Source organism: Sceloporus undulatus, chromosome 1 (genome assembly GCF_019175285.1).
Source record: "Sceloporus undulatus isolate JIND9_A2432 ecotype Alabama chromosome 1, SceUnd_v1.1, whole genome shotgun sequence".
NCBI classification, from domain to species: domain Eukaryota; kingdom Metazoa; phylum Chordata; class Lepidosauria; order Squamata; family Phrynosomatidae; genus Sceloporus; species Sceloporus undulatus.
In genome coordinates, this window is record NC_056522.1 from 175,369,876 (window position 1) to 175,389,603 (window position 19,728).

The window sequence follows — 19,728 nt, forward strand, 5'->3', positions numbered from 1 at the left end:
GTACCCACATTACCCACAGGAATCCTGCCACTCACCTCACTCTTGTTCCCCCAATTCTTTCCTTTCTAGATTGAGATACTGGACTTCAGGGTGACCTCTTATATATATAGATTCGTGGCTGTGTTGTTGTGAGAGTTCTTTAATTTGGTATGTATGGTCATAAAAGAATCACACAAAGCACCATATTTTCATTTAGTCTGTGTACTGTAGACGTCATGTGCTTCTAATAGACCACTCTACAGGTGTTCATACTAACATTTCTTCTTATATTTGTTGAAAGAGTAAACCATGCATCAAATAAATGGGTTCTGGTAATAATTGAATAGCATCAAAAAGTGGTCCATCAAAAAGTGGGGGGGTCCCTGTACTTTCTTTTATAATTTCCCATTCGCAACGGAGGCATACGTTGCTCATCCAAAGCTTTGGTTGATAACAAGTAAAATACTGTTTCTATAACAGTTGGTCAGGAAAATATCAGGAAATAAAATCTATTAAAAATGAATTTTCAGGGAAGAATGTGATATAAATCTTGTGTGACTCACTTTGCAAAGGAGGAGGTACCTGAGCTGAGGTATGTATATAAATACACACACTTCACTGAAGCAAGGAAATCCATTCAGGTGACGGAGTATTCTATTGAATTTCTTGGAAACTAAAGGTAAGATTTCATTCATCTTTTTAAAACATTATTTTAGTTACTCTCCATTAAAAGGAGTATCATAAAGTTGTTTAACCAGAGAACATCATAACTCTGAGCCTTAGTAGTTTTACATCTAGAATCTTGAATTTACTTAAATGTTATATGTATATGTGCACATCTGTTTCATAAGACAAGAAGAAATAATAATAATAATTAATTTATTTGTATCCCGCCTCTATGAGAACAATCGGGGCGGCTAACAAAATTAAAAAAAGAAAGAGTCTATTCACTCTGAAATAATTATTTCTTTAAAAAATAAAATATCAGAGTAAGGGAGAAAACTCTGAAGACACGGACCAATTAAAATTTGGACGTCATTTTAAGTCTGCAAGGAAGAAATAATAAAGCTTGTATAAAATCAATATAAAAACAACAGAAAACTCACTAGAAATAACTAATGCTATTTCAAGGTCAGAGAAGAGGGAAGTTTTATCTTGTCTTCTAATTTATGAAAGTATTTGCCCTCCTAGGATACAGAGGATAGAGGCATCCCACAATCACATTACCTCTACTGAAAGAGTCTCTTTCCTATTTGACACTCAGTCCCACTTTTGATTGGTGGGAGCACCCATCAGAGGGCCTCTGATCCAAATCTTTAATCTGAGGCACAAAGAGGAAGACAGTATTTTAATTGTCTTGGTCCCAGGCTGTCTAAACAAGAATCCTTCAGTCATTGGCTGCACCTTCAACTAAGACAGGAATCGGGAAATGCACACAGCGTATCTCTCTTTCAAAACAGCAGATTGTCTCTGCTAAGCAGAGGAAGAGCCATATTAGGGAAAGAGAAGAGCAAAGACTGTGGTTTAGGTGTACATGGCAGACCAAGATCATGTATGTATTTTGGAATCTAAGCCACCAGACACAAAAGATATACTCGGGTTTATTAACTAAATTGTATAGACAGCAAATGTAAACAAACACCTTTATGTCTTTTTGTTTTTAGAGATGGCTTTGCTCACTATCGTGTTGTGTCTTGCTGCTGCACTGCAACTATTTCCTGGATATGTAAGTTTCTCAAATTTTCATAGAGTGATGGCAATGCTGGCTTATGTTGATCCTCTGTTTACAGGACAGGTAAATACAAGTGAAATATTCTTTTTCCTGTCATTTTAGACACATGCAGGAGAACAAGATGAAATTGTTGGCAAGCACAATGACCTGCGTAGAGGAGTGAAACCAACTGCTAGCAACATGCTAAGAATGGTAAGACAAAAAAGAAAAAAGAAAGAAAGCTTGATGTGGTATATGCTTGGTCCTTTTATTAGTTAAATTATTCATTCTTGTCAGCTGAAAGCATTTCACAGGAACAAAGCTAAAGCTAGTCTCTCAGAACTGTGCATTTCCTGCACAATGCAGGAAACATAAACGCTCAGAAATTTATTGCACCAAATTCTGTTTCACTTTCTGTTTGAATTTCTTTTACTGTGTGTGCCAAGGACTGAAGACACAAAATGATGCCCTAACTAGTAAAGAATCCAAGATTTTACTAGTATAAATTTTTATGGACTACAGTGCACTTAATCAAATGAAATCTGATGTCTTTTTATGCTACGATAGATTTAAGGCATTGCTAAACAATCCCTATTCTCACAGCAATCATATCAGTTAAAAGAAAAATGAAACATACTAGTTTCAGAGCAGCCATTATTGCACGTTTTCACAATTGTACAACTGGGGTGGCAGCTGCCATTGCATTCTCTTCCTGACTATCCCTTAACCCTGCCTTTTGGTTATTTTATTTTATTTTTATTTTAAATTTTTCATGCAGTTATGAAGCTATGCTATGTCAATTGAAGTTTTTTAAAAAGAAAAAAATAGAAAAATTGATAAAGGTAATATGTTTGTTTGGCAATAGCGAGGGGACGGGGGGACAGGGGAGATGAGGGGATAGAGAGCCTTTAGGGCGGAAGGGCGGGGTATAAATACCACAAATAAATAAATAAATAAATAAATAAATAAAATGATGGCAACATGTGACTGCCAATATTGCAACTGCCCCAGCAATGATGTTTTACACTTGGGGACTTACAGGATCGTGAGCTCATTGAGCTTCATAAGCACAGCAGCTGTAAATCAGAGGCAGTGTTGTGCAGTAAGTATCACCAAAGCTGTTTTGTTCTAGATGTAATTACAGTTCAAAAGCTGCATATAGTCATCGGCTAACACAGCTGCCTCTAAGCCCTATACGGCTCAGGTTTGGGCTATTTGGCAAACCATATCTCCCTGTATAAGCAGACCTGGGCTCTGAGATCCTCCGGAGAGGCCATTTTCTCCATTCCACCTTCATCACAAGCATGGTTGATGGGAACATGAGAGAGGACCTTCTTGGTGGCTGCCCCAAAACTCTGGAACTCCCTTTCGAGAGAGACCAGAATGGCCCTCTCTTTCTTGTCCTTCCAGCAGCAGGCTAAGCCATTTTCATTCAGACAGGCTTTTAAAGTCTTTAAAAAAAAAAACAAGCTAAGGGGTGTTGTATCATTTTAACTGAACAATTTTCAATAGTTTTTAAGCCTTTTAATTGTATTTTATTTATTTATTTCAGCTAGAATGTGAATGATAAAATATGTAAAATATTTAATTCTATTTTAAGGTGCACTTTTTGTATGTTTTTAATTGTACTGTTCTTTTAAATTGTGAGCTCAGAATTTGGGAAAATTTGAGGGAAATCAGGATGAAAATAATAATAACATGGCTATGTGGCCATGTTCTAGAAGAGTTTATTCCTGACATTTTGCCAGCATCTGTGGCTGGCATCTTCAGAGAAATATTAATAATACACCAGCATCCGCATCTCTTTGAATACTACTTGAAAGAAAGTGTGGAAATTATCACACAGTTAAATAAAGCTTCTAACGCTGCCGAAGTCAATCTTCATTCAGTTTGCACAGTGGTATTAACTGCATGGCATTTCTCCTCAAAACCACCATCCGGGTACAGCCCATTTCCAATGCTGGTCCCTGAACTCGCTTTGGCAGTGATTTTTCAAAGTCGGGAGCTTTCTGGCTTTGAAAAATGGTTGCCAAAGCTAGTTCAAGGACTCACATTGGAGCTGGGCTGTACCCAGATGGAGGTTTTGAGGAGAAAAGCTGTGCAATAACACCAGCATGCAGCCCGAATGAAGAATGAATTCAGTAGTGGTAAGATGCTTTATTTAGCTGTGTGATAATCTCCTGTGACTTAGGCTAGACTTAATCTACGAATTGTTCTTTCCAACTCCAGTTATGCTAAGAGCTCTCTCAGCTGCACTGGGAAAGCTGATTTTCATTTGTGGAGCAACCTCATGAGATCCCCTATGAAGACAAATGAGAAAAGGATTGCAAACTATTTTGTTCATTAAAATACTACTATCTGCTAAGTGACCTTATTCCAGGAAGCATTGCATATTAATGGCAAAGGAAGTTTGCATGTTCTAAGTTTGTCATATGAGAATCAGTATAGGAATTGAGCATGCAAATTCAATTTAAATAACCACACCTGAACTTGACATGAAAAAATAATAATTATGGGGTGGAGATTTCTCAAAGCACAGTGATACATTTCCTCATCTCTTAGCTTTATATTCTTTTATGCAGATCATGTCAACACACTTGCTTACTTTTATTTCCTTCTTGTTGTTGCTGGCAGGATGAGTGAGATCCTCATGTATGCTTTTCCTTCCTCTGTCCCTCCTTTCGTTCTGTCTATGCATGTGCGGGGAATGAAAAGACATTACTCATTGGCACAACTAAGTAGACGCCAAGACAACATCTACTTACCAGAGAGTGCCATCATAACACAGGTTCAAAAAGCCACAGTGTAGTGAAGCCAAAGCTGACTGAAGGACTTTAGATTATAAGGGTCAATTCTGGCATCTGCTACCTACTACTTCATACTTACCATCTTCTCTGAATCTGCATGAAGTAGTCACAGTACCTGGGAGGGGGAGGATTTTCCTGGCAACAATATATTTTTGTGAGCTTTCCCAACAGTAAAGCACAGTACAGTATTTTGTGGTGGCTTGGCTTTGAATGAACCATTAAGACCCATCGTTTTACCACACACACACACACAAAAAGAGTTGTTCGTCATGGTGAAGATGCAAATGGTTAAAACCATCTTGCTGATATGGTTCACCACAGCTTTTTGGGACTTTATTTGGGCATATAGCTATGTGTATGGTCCTGCACTTCAAAAATTAACCAATAAAAGTCCAAGTCCTATTCTGAGAGAAAGGCAAGGTATAAATTCAATAAATAAATTAAAATAAAATTACATTTGTGTATTTATTTATTTTCCCATCTTTTTTCCAAATGGGACCCGAGGTGTCTCACCCATGAGTTAAAATTAGTAGTAAAAATAAGTCAAAACACTACATAAGATACAATATTAACACATCAATAGTATAAAATAATATTAAATCATTTAAAGCACGATAACAACAATTAAAAATCAATGCAGTACATGTACCCTATTAAAGAGCTTTCCACATAGCCACTTAGGCTGCTGCCACACTGCAGAATAGCAATAGCAATAGCAAGTACATTTCTATACCTCTTATCAGTGCACTTAAGCACTTCCTAAGTGGTTTACAAAGTGTAAGCTGATTGCCCCTAACAATCTGGGTACTCATTTAGTGACCTTGGAAGGATGCAAGCCTGAGTTGAGCTTGAGCCTTTCATTGGTATTGAACTAGCAACCGTATGGTTTGTGAGTGAGTGGCTGCAGTACAGGCATTTAACCACTGTGGCACCAGGGCTCTTTTGGGATTTGTAGGTTGGTGAGGCACCAGAGCTCTCTGACAGGGAAGGCTAAATCTCACAAAACTACAAATCCCAGAATTCCACAGCACTGAGCCACAGTGCTCAGCCACAGCCATGGCAGTTAAAGTGGTGTCAAACTGCTTTATTTATGCAGTATGGATACACACTTAGGGCTGTACACATGAGCCGAAAGGTCTATGTTTCCCCCATCATCCTATTTAGACAATACAGGCCAACAGCCCCAGCCATGGGACAGGCAGACTGGACTCCATTCTGTCAGATCCAGCCCAACCCTGGCTCAATCATCCCTTAGAGTGGTCTTTAAAAATGGCTGTTTGCGGCAGAGTTTCCCAAAAACTCCACTGCGTGTCATGGTCTGTGATGTTGGAAGGGGGCACCTGGGCATGTTTCTGCCTGTATGGGCCACAGAAGGGGGCTGAAAATAGAACGGTGGTGGTGGGGACAGGTGAGGTGGCAGTGGTTCCATGGCATGGCAGCAGGCAGGCCCCTGAACACTTGCTCATTGCTGCAGCAGACCAGGAAGGTGCTGGGGGCAGAGATGAATCATGGGAAGGATATAATGGGATTAGCCTGTGTTGTCCAATGTAGTCTTTATTAGATAGCAGGAGAAGAGCATGAAGTGGGCCAGACTGGCCTACTGTGGCACAGAGTTGCAGAGCATGGGAGCAGCCGGGGTCTCTCATGTAAAGGCTCTCTTACATGTCTTCACTAAACATGACTGTGAAAGCCATTCTCCAAGAATATTAAAACTTGACCAGGCTCTTATGTGAAGATAGAGTCCTTCATATAGTCTGGATCCAAGCTGTAAAGGGCTTTATTGGTCTTGACCAGCACTTTGAATTGTATCTGTAAACAAACCTGTAAATATGTCTCCTTTCATCCCTTGTTCTACATGCTCTAATTTATATCCCTTTTCCTTTTTATAGCTTATTGTTTCAAAGATATTCACGGTTAATGAAATTAAATATCTTATGTAGCTGATTCTACCCCACACACACATTTCAAATGCACAATTTTCAGTACCAATAAAGTAAAACTACTAATTTGAAAAGTAATCTCAAATACACCCATTGACCCAATGAAATAATTACACATAAATAAATGTCAATTTAACAAATGTGAGAGTGCAAGCTTATGAAATTCCAATTGATTCCTGCTACAAAATAATATAATAATACAGTGGTGCCTCGGGTTACGAAATTAATTCGTTCCGCCATTCCTTTCGTAACCCGAAAATTTCGTAACCCGAAACACTTTTCCGTTAGCACTGGAAAGCCTATAGCTGCACTTTGCAGCATTTGAATTTCGCGCCGAAATGAATTTCATAACCCGAAAAATATTTCGTAACCCGAAACAGTTTTTGCCAATCCAACTTTTTCGTATCCCGGAAATTTCGTAACCCGATCATTTCGTATCCCGAGGCACCACTTAATGAAAAAAGCCAGTCTATCCTCATTCTCAAGGCTATTCAAATTATCAAAACGAATTCTTGCTAATATTGCAGAATAAAGTTTAATAACAGGCTTTCACGTCCCAAAATGCCCAAGTCAATAAGAGGACTGTGAAGAAGAATGCAGTAAGAAATTATCCTCAGTTGAAATCAACTCTTGTTTGGCAGATTAAGGCAGGAGTGGGCACAGTTATACTCTGGGACCACATACAACTCCCAAAGCTGCTTTTGTGGCCCTTGACCCTTCTAGGCTCCCTGGACTATTGTGTTTTCTTCCCGCCTTCCCAAAGCAGGATGAATGACTTCACCTTAAAGCCTCCACAACTGGCAATTCACCCTTTATATAGTTTATATCCTACTTAACTTTTAAACATAACAAACACCACTGTTCAAAATGGCACATTTCCAGTGCTCTCTCTCTCTGTGTGTGTCTGTGTGTGTGTCTTTCTCTGGTGAATGAGTGTGTGGTGTGGGTACTGCAACAATTTGGAGCTTCTCGAGTGTCCTAGGAGTAGAAATTTGGCATCCAGACCTGCCTGACCCAGATCTCCACCTATGGATTTAGGACTTTGACATCTAGCATTCTATGTCTATCACTTGAGAAAGTTGTTCCTTATTATATTTGGACATGTCTTCTGTCTGCCCAGAGAGCTATCCTGACAACTATGGCTCCATTTGCACTGCAGAAATAATCTGATTTGACAACTGCCATGGAATAGCTCTGGTGCCACAACAAACTACCATTCCCATAGCGTTCAGCCATGGCAGTTAAAGTGATGTCAAACCACTTCTTCAGTGCGGATACAGCCCAGGTCCTGGTACTGTTTGATTTTTACTAGACAAAATGGATGGCCATTTACAATGAGTCCTTGTATCCCTATGGAGAGGGAACTGTAGAATCTTTGAGTCACATGCTTTTAGATAATTCAGATTGTTAATGCCCATTCTCTTGAAATTTCCAGAAAGGATTTTGTGCAGTATTTGGCCTATGAATTGGTAGAGAACAAACGTAAAACAGAGACAGTGGCCAGATTTCTTTTTCTGGCCACAGAGACAAAGAAAGGAATTTCCTTTGCCTATGCCTATTCTGAGTAGTAGTAGTTGTTGTTGTGTTATAATTCCTAGCAAGCTTAAACAAATAAGTCATTTATTTACTTTTAATCTCACATTTTAATATATTATGTGGCTCCTCCCAGTTAAATATGCTTTAGATATTTTATATATATTTAAATTGTATATGTTTCATATGTTATTTTAGCATAATGTGTATATTATGCAGTTTTCCTTTCATGTTTTTTATGTTTGTTTGTTTGGATCTCTAAAGAGAATAGGTTGGATTAGATCCTGAAGCATATAGCATATTTACAGAATTTCTGGACCTCTCCCTCCCCAGTCACTAGCAATCCTCTGTCTTTTACTAATACATTTACTGCAATTGCTTCTTATTGTTCCCATTCTTCCAGGACATCTATTATTGTGTAAAGGGCTTCAACTGTATAGCTGATTGCCTCAGTGATGACTCCATCATCCACATGCAATGAAATTATCCTGTGCACATCCTGTGTAATATAACTGATAATTTATTTCCATAGTTTTATCTAATGTGTCATTATTGCTATGGAGATGGTATAATCAAGCTAACAAACAAATTGGTCTATAAGAATAAATTTTTGTAGGTTCTTTTCTACTGTATAGTACCACATTTTTTATTTTAATTGTTTCTTTGTATTGCATCATTATCAAGAAGTCTACAAAAGCCATCAAGTTCTCTATCGTTTCTATGTTTCCAATATCTGCTTCTAACCACAAGGTGTACAGTTGACCAAGGATTCATTCTGAATGCTCAGTTTTATCTCCCTGCTCCTTTTGTCTTAATTTTTCATTGAACGTTGCCTAATTTCCTGGTGTTTTTTATACTTAAATGAAATTGAATGAAACAAGTACTCCTCTATTTATAGCTTTGAATATATTGTATAATATAGTCCTGATATTTACAGAGCCTTCATTTTCTTGGGTTTTTTTTTGGGGGGGGGGGGCGCTAGCAATTTCTTATTGCATTTTATTATTACTAATTGCATCTTGCAGAAATTTTGAATTTAGCTGCCAAAAGCTAGACATTTTTGTCTATGCAAACATAATAGAAACTGGAGCACAATCAGCTACCTCAGTTCAGCCAATTGCCCCAAATGACCCTTTTATCCATTTCTGTGCTAACGAAAAAAGATAGATTTGGACAAGTTACTTTTGTACTCAGGGAGGAATTGTCCAAAAAGTACCTTGTCCAAACTCTGAGAAAAATAATGGAATCACTAGGGTTGGTGTCATTCAGTACAGGGGAAGCATGTTGAAACTGACAAAATGTCAAAGTAATGTTACCTTCTGTATATTTACATTATTCATTGCCAAGATTTTGGGTTTTTTTCCATCTAGGAATGGAATTCTAAAGCAGCTGAGAATGCCAAAAAATGGGCCAATCAATGTACTTTCTCTCACAGCTCATCAGACAAAAGAATTGTTGGTAAGTGAAGTTACAAGTAATGACAATATAATTATTGACAAACGTTCCACATAAATAGCACTGAATAATTCTTACCATGAATCTTGAGTCTTAAAACATACATCAGCAGCAACGCTAATAGCAGTGCTGGTTCATTGAGTAGGGCAGAGCAGGTGCTTCAGCCTGAAATGCTGGATTGGAAGAAATTCTCTTCTCTTGTTGCAAGCCACCTATGACTAATATGTCAGTACTGTAATAAATTAAGCTGATGGAAGGATCTGGGACTTTTCAAAAAAATGCTTGCCAATGCCTGTCTTGTGACTTTGTAATACAGCTGAAATCTGAACAAAAATACAGTGTTAATTTATCCATCTCCATTCCCTCATATAACTTTAATAACCATTCCTCTTTCGTTGGTGTGGCATTTTTGTGCAAAACGTACCTGAGCTAACGAAACCATGTAAAAAACAATTTTTCTTGCCCATTTTATCATTTGTTCTTTGATAGTTTCATCTTCTGTATCAAATTTTAGAAGCACCTCATATAATTTACCAATTAGTTTATTTTCTTCCTTAAGTAATATTCTCCCCAATTCTGATTTTCCTTCATCCAATTCGAAACCATGTATTTTTATATTCATTTTGTATCTTTCCATAATTTGCCTGTGTTTGAATCAATTGATGTCCCATCCTTCTTTGTTTAATTTATCTCTAGTTTTCAGCTCAATATTCCCATCTTTTAATTCTAAAATTTCTTTATAAGTAGGCCACTGTAGTTTTAATCATTTCTTTTCTGTAAAAAGCTTTGTAGGGAAAAACCCACCATCCCAATTTGGGCAATATTCTTGTCTTATATCTATTCCATACTCTAATCATGGGTTTTCTAATACAATGATTTGAATTTTTTTTTATTTTGCTTATCTTTCTCATATATGCGTGCCAACCAAAATTTGCACCCCCTCTCTCTAATTTGAGCAATTCTTCGTTCAGCATCCATAATAGACAGCATGCCTCAAAGTTTGCCTGTAGCATTAACTCCTTACCATAATGTATAAGATTCCTGCTTGGCCATACCTTTCTTTTTTAAAATCTCCACTTGTTTTGCTCCTTTTTTTACAAGCTGATTATTGTTTTATCATTTTCAGAAGGACAGAAAATTGTATGGGAAACATTTGTCTGCTGTTTCCCTCACTTAAAATTCACTGCTTTCTTTCAGCTAAATTTTGGGAATGAGGTCAAATTCTTGGGCGGGGAGGGACTGGAGTGACCATATTATTAATTGCACAGAACTGATTTTACCACAGCCTTTTGTTAATGTTTATTTTCTTCTAGATGGAATCAATTGTGGTGAAAATCTGTACATGTCATCTGCACCTGCTTCATGGTCAAAGGCCATTCAGACCTGGTATGATGAGGTGAAAGATTTCAAGTATGGCACTGGAGCAACATCTTCAAAGGCTGTAGTTGGCCATTTTACCCAGGTAGCCCAATTCCCATTTCATATTCTCTGTCAAATGCATGTTCAGCAGGTAAACCAATAAGATGAATACAGGAATTGGTAGAAAATATATTGGAGAGGGTGATACTTTAAAAATGAGATTAGAAAGGTATTTTAAACATTAGTTTTATATGTTTAGAAGCAGGTGATCTAGATGAAATAGACACAATATGACATGTATGCAAGCCCTGTTGGGGGGCATGTGGAACCAAGAATCTAACATACAACCACGTGGAAGTCATAGAATCATAGAATTGGAAGAGGCCACAAGAGCCATCCAGTCCAACTCCCTGCTATGCAGGAAATGCATGTAGGCTAGGAATGCCAGCAGAAATTTCTGTTGTGAAGCTCAGCTCCAGGCTGCAAAAGAAAATTCCTCCCATGCAGAGGCTGCTTCTGCCTTGATAAAGAATTGCTAGACAGCCGGTTGCTCATGAAGAGGCTTTTGATCATCAGGTTGCAATATTTACAAATCATATAATCAAACTGCTCTACCAGACGCCAATATCCAAACTCCACCACATGCAGCATTCATCCCTCTCCCTTATATACACTTTCCCTCCTGGAGTTTGAGCCCTTCACCCTCCTGGGACGTCACCCAGTTTCCTGTCACCTGACAGCTATGACTTTGCACAGTTGAAGCCTGCTGGTTTCACCCCTGTGCCTGTGTCATCAGCTTTCTATGACTAAGAGCTCTTCAAATGCTGACTCATGATGTCTGCCACTTGGACTCTGGTAACCCTGTCACTTTTGTCCCAATTCCTCTTGTGGCCACATCCACGACATTTTCTGGACCAGAGTATTTTGAGCTCTGACAAGCCGAGCCTGACCTTGGGTCTGCTGCTGCTTGGGTTAGCAAAAGAAAACTGGAAGAACAACAGAGCAGTTACTCATTTATACAGCTGTGAATGAAATGTGTGTCAGCTGGGTTGTTTGGGACTGATCAGTTGCTCTGTGCACTCTGGCTAGATAGTTTACATTATGCAACAGTCTCATTTTTCAAATATGAATATGATATTTTAGTTTAAAATTCAGATGAAGGTGCATCATTATGTCTGGTGTTTCTTTGTTTTGACACTTCCTTTAAATCCACATTGATTCAAAGGGATTTACATAAGTAATTATTTACCATTCAACAAATGGCTCAGTAGGTCCATTATATTTGGGACTAATAATAGGATTTAGGGCAATACAGTTGGCCCTCCACGTTTGTGGCTTTGACTTTTGCAGATCTCATTATTTGTTATTTTGATTAATATGCTCTCTCTAGGAATCTCTAGGTCCTCCAGCACAACTCTGCCAGAAGTTGACTATAGAGTTGTGCTGGAGAACTTTGACGTTCCTAGAGAAAACACTTCTCTGGGTATTTGTAGGTTCCTCCTGCATGGTGTTGATGATAGAGATACACTGGAGGACCTGGAGATTCCTAGACAGGTGTTGTCTCAGGTAAAAAGAATAGGATTTTTTTTTATTTGCAGTTTTTCTGCATTGAAGGGGGTCCTTCAGCCCTAACCCCAGCATATGTGCAGAGACCACTGTATTTCATTCACAGCTGTATAACTGTTAACCTTTATCATACGTATTTTTTCATCACTCAGTATTAAGACAGTTAGATACCCAAATGTTTTCTTCTGTGTATGCTTTTATATCTACAGGTAGTTTGGTACAGATCTTACCTAGTTGGATGTTTTGCTGCTACCTGTTCCAAAGGCGCCTTTAAACACTACTACGTTTGCCACTACTGCCCTGCGTATGTATGAACTATCATTTTCATGTTTTTGACATGTCTAGTACATAATCCTGTTAAAATTTTGTTGATTACGAAGGAAGAGAAATCAGTGGGGCTCCAGCGTACATAACTGGCATCCTGTTGAAGACATATGCAAGTGGAAGTTCAATTTATACTTGAGTATGTCCCCTTTGGGGGTTATTATATTGGTCAGAACATCTGTTACACAATGATCAAACCTCCTGAAAGCCCATCTTTATCATCCAACCTCCCCTTGACTGGCACAACCATGTAGGGGCCAATGAACAATGGGGAATATCTGAGAAGCATTTGGCTATATGACTATAGTCAGATGCAGATCCCACAGAAGCCCCTGAGGACAAATCCTTTTGTGTCTGGCTATAGTCACATATCCAGATACCTTTCAGCCACCCCTCACTCTCTACCATCCGCTACATGGCCAAGGCAGATCAGGAGGAAGGTGAGACCTTCAAGAGGGACATACCATAATTCCACCATGATGGAGCTTTATATTTTCTGATACGGGGTCTCAGCCAACATTTATAGGGTAACTCTCTTGGTGATTTTTAAGCCAATATCTTGTTTGATTATCTATATGGTGAATGCATTTCTTTCTAATTGAGAAAATTTTCTAGTAATAAGACACAGTATTGTAGTAAGTATGAATACATCCAAACTCACTTACACTATGTACTTCTTCACATTTATTATTCCAGAGGAAACTTGCAAAGTTTAATTAAAACTCCATACAAGTCAGGACCACCTTGTGGGGACTGCCCTTCTGCATGTGACAAGGGACTATGCAGTAAGTGAACTGAACTTCAAATATTAAAGCATAAACTTTTAAACTTAATAATTTATTATTGTTCAATTAGAGCACAAAGGCAACATGGCCAATTTACTGGCACCATGTTATATAACAAAGGATGAAGATGAGGATGTGCTTAGGTCCATCAAGGAAACATGTTTCTGGTTACTGACTATACTTCTGAATTTGCCCCTGTGCATACTGGAAAGGATAGTGTAGTGAGGAGGCTCTGATGCTTTTGCACTGCATATGTCCTGAGAAACTGACATTTAGCTCTGGAAATACAAGCAGAAAAGAAGTTGCATTTGGGTAAACAGGAGGAGAATCACAGCTGCTCATGAAAATCCTTGGGTATTGAAATCAATACAGTTTCTCAGAGTAATAGTGTGATTTATTGCAACAAATAGATATGAAAAAACAAACAAATGACCCAAACTCCATACCCAACTCTCATAAAATGTAGTATCAACAAGGAGGAAGAGGGAAACTGAGAGAGAGCATCTCTCATACAGAACCTTCTATATTTTAAGGTACATGTTGAATTTCTATATAATATGCCTTGGACTGGGGCTGACAGCCAGCATGGAGTAGTGGTTTGAGCATTTGACAATGACTCTGGAGACCAGGGTTTGAATCCCCACTCAGCCATGGAAATGCACTGGACACCCTTGGGCAAATCACACACTGTGATAAGGTCACCTTAAGCTCACCATAAGGGAGAAAATACTGTACTTGAGTGTACACAACAACAAACAAAGGACTTGGGCATTGTGCACTTAAACACATGCCTGGATTTTTACTAGACCTGCCAAACTATTTACTAATTTAATAACTACATCCATTTAAACTACTGCTAAAAATATTTTCAGTGATCTCCATTTCTCTTTATATTATAATAAAATAATTTTATTCACTATTCAAAAGCAGCATAAACATAGCAATACACAAGATATGAACACAATAAACCCATAAACAAACACACAGAGAGAAGAAATGTAATACAATAACCCCCATTACCCCCCCGCACCTGCCTTCTCTTCCCCATTAAAAAAAACAAAGGGCTTCTTACTTCTTTCTAACTGTAATCTAAATATTATCCAAAATTACTCCTCTTTCCTTCTTCTCATTCTTAATGCAGCCTAATAAATTTCATTACCCAAAGATTCATGTTTCAATCCTAAAAAGAATTAGTTAAGCCTCAAATCCTATTGAACTAATACCCCCCTCTTCTTTGGTTTGCAAAATCCATAAAAGATTTCCACATTTTTAAAAATGACTCAGCTGAGCTCCCTTTTAACCAAATTGGTTAGTTTATCTAAATGTATCAATTTTATTACTGTCTCTATCCAATCCATACATGATGGTATTTTAATAGTCTTCTAACATCTTGCAAAAACCAATTGAATGGCTGTAACTAATAATAATAATAATAATTATTTGTTTGTTTGTTTGTTTGTTTGTTTGTTGCCTGCCCAAACACAAGGAATCCAGGCGGGTTACAGCAATAAAAATATAGAGAATACAATAAAATAAAATACAAAAAATAAAATACAATAAAATAAAAAATGGTAATGTGATTTACAAAAATTCACAGTTAGGCCTGATGGAATCGGGCCTGTCTTTTTCACTCCCTCCCAGGTCTGATGATGACAGTTGGGATGGAGAGAGGGCTCTTCTTGATTAATTTTAATTTAATTCTTCTCATTAATTTAAGAGATGAATTGGTGGACAGAGTGACGTAGGTCACAATAAATGGGGAGAGGAACTAGGTAGGGAAGGCCTGCTGGATGTCTGGGAAAGCAGCCAAAGGGCTGATAAGGCAGCTAGTTCTCAAACAAACAAACCCCCTCCCAGGACAGCAAAGTCAGTGTAAGCTACACAGTCCTGGAGATTCACAGTAGTTCTACCAAAAGGGATTACCAAGAGAATTGTCAGACGGTCCGAAGTTCAGGGTAACAGATAGGCAGGTCGATAAAGCAGTCCAAGGTCAAGGTTTCCGGGTATTCAAGACAAGAAGCCAAGGAGCCAGAGACAGAGTCTTTCCTCTAAAAGAGTCAGATATCCACTGGCAAAGAACCACACATGCTCCAGGTGCTTAAGAAGGCAAGGAGCCAGCCTTCAGCTGTGTCTGATTACGAACACGCTTCTGATAAAGCCTCCGAGATCTTTGAAGGCCCTCTCTTTCTGCTCGATGCTCCTTGAAGGTAGGCACACTGCCCCGATCCTCCTCCATGTCCACAGTCTCGGCACCAGGCAAACTTGACTGCTGAACCTCTGGAGGGGCCACAGACTCTGCTCCAGCAGAACTAGGGCCAGCCTCTGGCTCCTCTATTACAGGTTCAAGCCCCAGGGGCTCTGGCTCCTCCATTACAGGTTCAGGTCCCAGGGGCTCTAGCTCATCCTCTGAGTCCTCCAAGCCGATTTCCAGGCTGGGCATGACACTGGAAGAGATCGGTCTTAAGGGCCTTCTTAAAGGCTGTAAGAGTAGAAATGTCGCGGATCTCCTTCGGCAGGTCATTCCATAGCTTCGGAGCTGTGATGGAAAAGGCCCTCTGGGTGACTGAACTTAGCCTAGATTTTATTGGCTGAAGTAGATTCTTCCTCAAGGACCTTAGAGTGCAGGACGGACAGTACGGAAGAAGGCGATCCCTTAAGTATTCTGGACCCAAGCCATGAAGGGCTTTAAATGTAATCACCAACACCTTGTACCCTGCCCGGAAACTAATTGGCAGCCAGTGAAGGGATTTCAAAACCGGTGTTATGTGATCATTATGACGAGAACCTGTAATTAACCTGGCTGCCATATTTTGTACAAGCTGAAGTAGCCCCATGTTAGAGTGCATTACAGAAGTCCAATTGAGAGGTGACCAGCTCATTTGCTACTGTTTCAAGGTCTCCCAGTTCCAGGAAGGGGCGCAGCTGGTATATCAGCCAAAGCTGATAACACGTGCTCCTGACTGTCGCATCCACCTGAGATGTCAGGTGAAGCGACGAGTCGAGGAGCACCCCCAAGTTGTGGACAGAGTCTTTCAGGGGAAGTGTGAAACCATCCAGAACTGGCTGACACAATTCCATACCTGGGCTTGGGTTTCCTATAACGAGTACCTCCATCTTACCAGGAATCAGCTTGAGTCAGTTTTCCCTCATCCAGTCCATTACCGCCCAAAGATAGGCATTCAGAGGAGAGATGCATCAGTCTGAGACATAGAGAAATATATTTGGGTGTCATCAGCGTACTGATAAAACCCTGCCCCATGTCTCCGGATGATTTCGCCCAGCGGCTTCATGTAAATGTTAAACAGCATGGGAGATAATATGGCGCCCTGGGGGATGCCAAATTTTAGCTCTCTTTTAGAAGACCAACTGTCTCCCAGCACCACCATTTCAAATCTGCCTGAGAAGTAGGACCAGAACCACTGTAGAACAGTGCCTCCGATACCTAACTCTCTCAAGCGCTCCAGAAGGATACCATGGTCGATGGTATCAAATGCCGCTGAGAGGTCTAAGAACACCAGCAGGGTCACACTTCCCCTGTCGATGCCCAGACGGAGATCATCGACTCAGGCGACCATGGCAGTCTCAACTCTGCATCCCGCCCAGAATCTGGTTTGAAATGGGTCCAGATAATTGGCTTCATCCAAGACCGCCTGTAGTTGATTGGCGACCGCCCTCTCGATCACCTTGCTCAAGAATGGCAACAACGAGACTGGCCTATAGTTATTTCTATCCAGGGGGTCCAGGGAGGGCTTTTTTAAGAGTGGTCTGACCACTGCCTCCTTAAGACAAGAAGGCAGGGTACCATCTCTGAAGGATGCATTGATTATATTTTTCAGCATCAGCTTGACTGTATTACCCCCCTGGACAGCCAGCCAGGATGGGCAAGGGTCGAGAGGGCAAGTCGTTGTTTTTTTCAGACTACTAAGGAGCTTGTCCACATCCTCAGTACTTACCGACTCAAATTGATCCAGTCTAACAGTAATGACGGAGGTGTTGGATGCCTCTGTCATTGCTTCTGACTTAAAGGTGGCATCCAAATCAGCTCTTATCCGAGAGATTTTATCTGTGAAATAATCATTAAAAGTGTCACAGCAAGCTATGGTTGAATCTAATAGAGGGTTCTGGGTGGGAGGCAGTTGTGTTAAACTCCTTACCACCCTGAACAGCTCAGCTGGACAAGATTTCACAGATGCGATAGATGCAGAGTAGAAAGATTTCTTGGCTGCATCTATTGCCACTTGATAGGACCTAAGAAAAGTCCAATGAAGTGTCTTATCAGATATGAGTTTAGATTTCAGCCAACGCTTCTCTAGTTGTTGTCCAACCCGCTTCATTTGTTTAAAAGCTTCAGTGTACCAAAGGTTGGGAAGGATCATGTCTATAGCTCTGGTGATGTTGTTATTCCACAAATTAACCAGAACTTCAACAGAGTCGCTGGCACTGCCAACCATAGAACTCCCTAGGGCTTCTTGGAACCTAATGGGTTTCATCAGCCTTCATGGGCAGACCATTCTAATTGGTCCTCCACCTGCAGAGGAAGGAATAGTAGCCTTCAGTCAAACCTTAACCAGGCAATTCCAACACCAGCTCTGAGACTAGTTGTGTCAGCTCAGGTAGGGAGTCTGTTAAGTTACGGGGTGGACAGTAGACCAACAGAATCCCCAAACTCTCCTTGGTCTTCAAGCTAAGGTAAATGCATTCAATGTGTTTTAATGTACGGATAGGTATCCTGGTTAAAGTGAGATTGTTTTTATGGATTATGGCTACCCCTCCCCTCTGCCCGCTTCCCCTTATCTGCTCATTGACGGAGTACCCAACCGGAATGGCCTGAGCCCAGCTTACAGAGCTATCTGCTCTTAGCCAGGTCTCTGTGATACATGCCTGGTCAGCGTTGTTATCTATCAGTAAGTCATAGAGGATACGGGACTTATTCTTCCCTGACCTGGCATTACATAAGAGCAGAGAAAGGTTTGGTGGATGGTTATCATATTTCTATATTCTAATTCCTTTTTATCATCTAGATTTATCATATTTAGTAAATATAATTCAGGTTAATTTGAATCCTAGGAGCTCTTTTAAAACCTATATCGCTTTGCTTTTTAACACTTCCACCAGGTGTTCCTTGTACCATGAAGCAGCCTAGCCAATTTATCTAGGGTCATATACCATTTAAACATCACTTTGTAAAAATTCTCTTTAATATTATAAGAGCAGGTGAATTTTAAACCTTTCATGCAGATGGCTTCCCATCGATTCATTTGTATATTATGCTCCAAAGTAATCACCCAACCATCCAGACACTCTTTTACTTGTTCTTCTTCCACACTAACTCCTTGTAACAATTTATACATCTTACTAATTAAGTGATTATCACCAGAGAATAAGTTTTTCAAATTCTGGTACCACCCCTTCATATTAGACTTCCTAAAGTTTAAGCCTTATTCCACTTTCTTTCTTAATTGGTAATAATTTAGCAATTAAAACCTTCCTCTTCTATTTCTTTATTTCTCTTTATTTAAAAAAAATCTCAATTTTTTCCTTTTAAACTCCCAAACATTACCTCAAAAATTGCAATTGCAGTCTTTGGAGACAGACTGCTTGGTAGCATTTCATTTTTTTTAATGTCTGTTTTGATGTTCTTTCATTTTCAGCCAATCCTTGCAAATATGTGGATAAGTTCTCCAACTGTAATGAATTAGTGAAGAAATCTGGATGTAAGCAACCAAACATGTTGAAGGATTGCGCTGCTTCTTGCCTGTGCACTACTGAAATAAAATAGCAGGTCTTCTGCATGTCATTTCTGCTCCTTATTAAAGAACTGTGCATTGTCACTAAAATCATGTCATGTGTCAGTGTCTTTTGTGTGATCAGTTCCAATAACATTTGCAAAACTGACTTATTTATTTATTTATTTATTTTGCATGACTAGCAGGGTGTTCTAAGGTGTCAAACCTTAGGTGTAATTTAATGTGTCAAACACACACATGCATGTGTACAACAGATTCAAAGAAAGATTCAGGATACCAGTGATTAAATGCTAATACAGGAAACCTGGAAGACTAAGTGGATGGACTACAGTGCAGTCTTACAATATCAATAATGGAGTTGCTCCTACACTACGAGGTATGGCATATTTAGATTCTTATGCTACTCAGCAGCTGAAGCAATTCCACAACCATCTCCAGTAAGACACTAAAGTCAGCACTGCAGTGCTGATAAACATGTGCACAGAGTGCCTGGTGACCCTGCTGTTAACTCAGTTTTTCAAG

At 39.5% G+C, this 19,728-nt stretch overlaps 1 protein-coding gene across 2 annotated transcripts; it reads left to right on the top strand.

Annotated features, from left to right (window-relative positions):
• Positions 1-627: 627 nt before the first annotated feature.
• Positions 628-19,284, top strand: LOC121934349 (serotriflin-like). 2 transcript variants are annotated; one of them, XM_042474768.1, is made up of 8 exons: positions 628-658; positions 1,644-1,705; positions 1,814-1,903; positions 9,341-9,428; positions 10,739-10,887; positions 12,560-12,654; positions 13,371-13,459; positions 19,111-19,284. In XM_042474768.1, the coding sequence occupies exons 2-8, from the start codon at positions 1,646-1,648 to the stop codon at positions 19,236-19,238; spliced, it is 699 nt and encodes a 232-aa protein (XP_042330702.1). In that variant the 5' UTR covers positions 628-658; positions 1,644-1,645; the 3' UTR covers positions 19,239-19,284. The 2 variants fall into 2 exon arrangements, with proteins under 2 accessions (XP_042330702.1, XP_042330693.1); XM_042474759.1 differs by lacking the exon at positions 628-658 and adding an exon at positions 1,433-1,531.
• Positions 19,285-19,728: the final 444 nt, after the last annotated feature.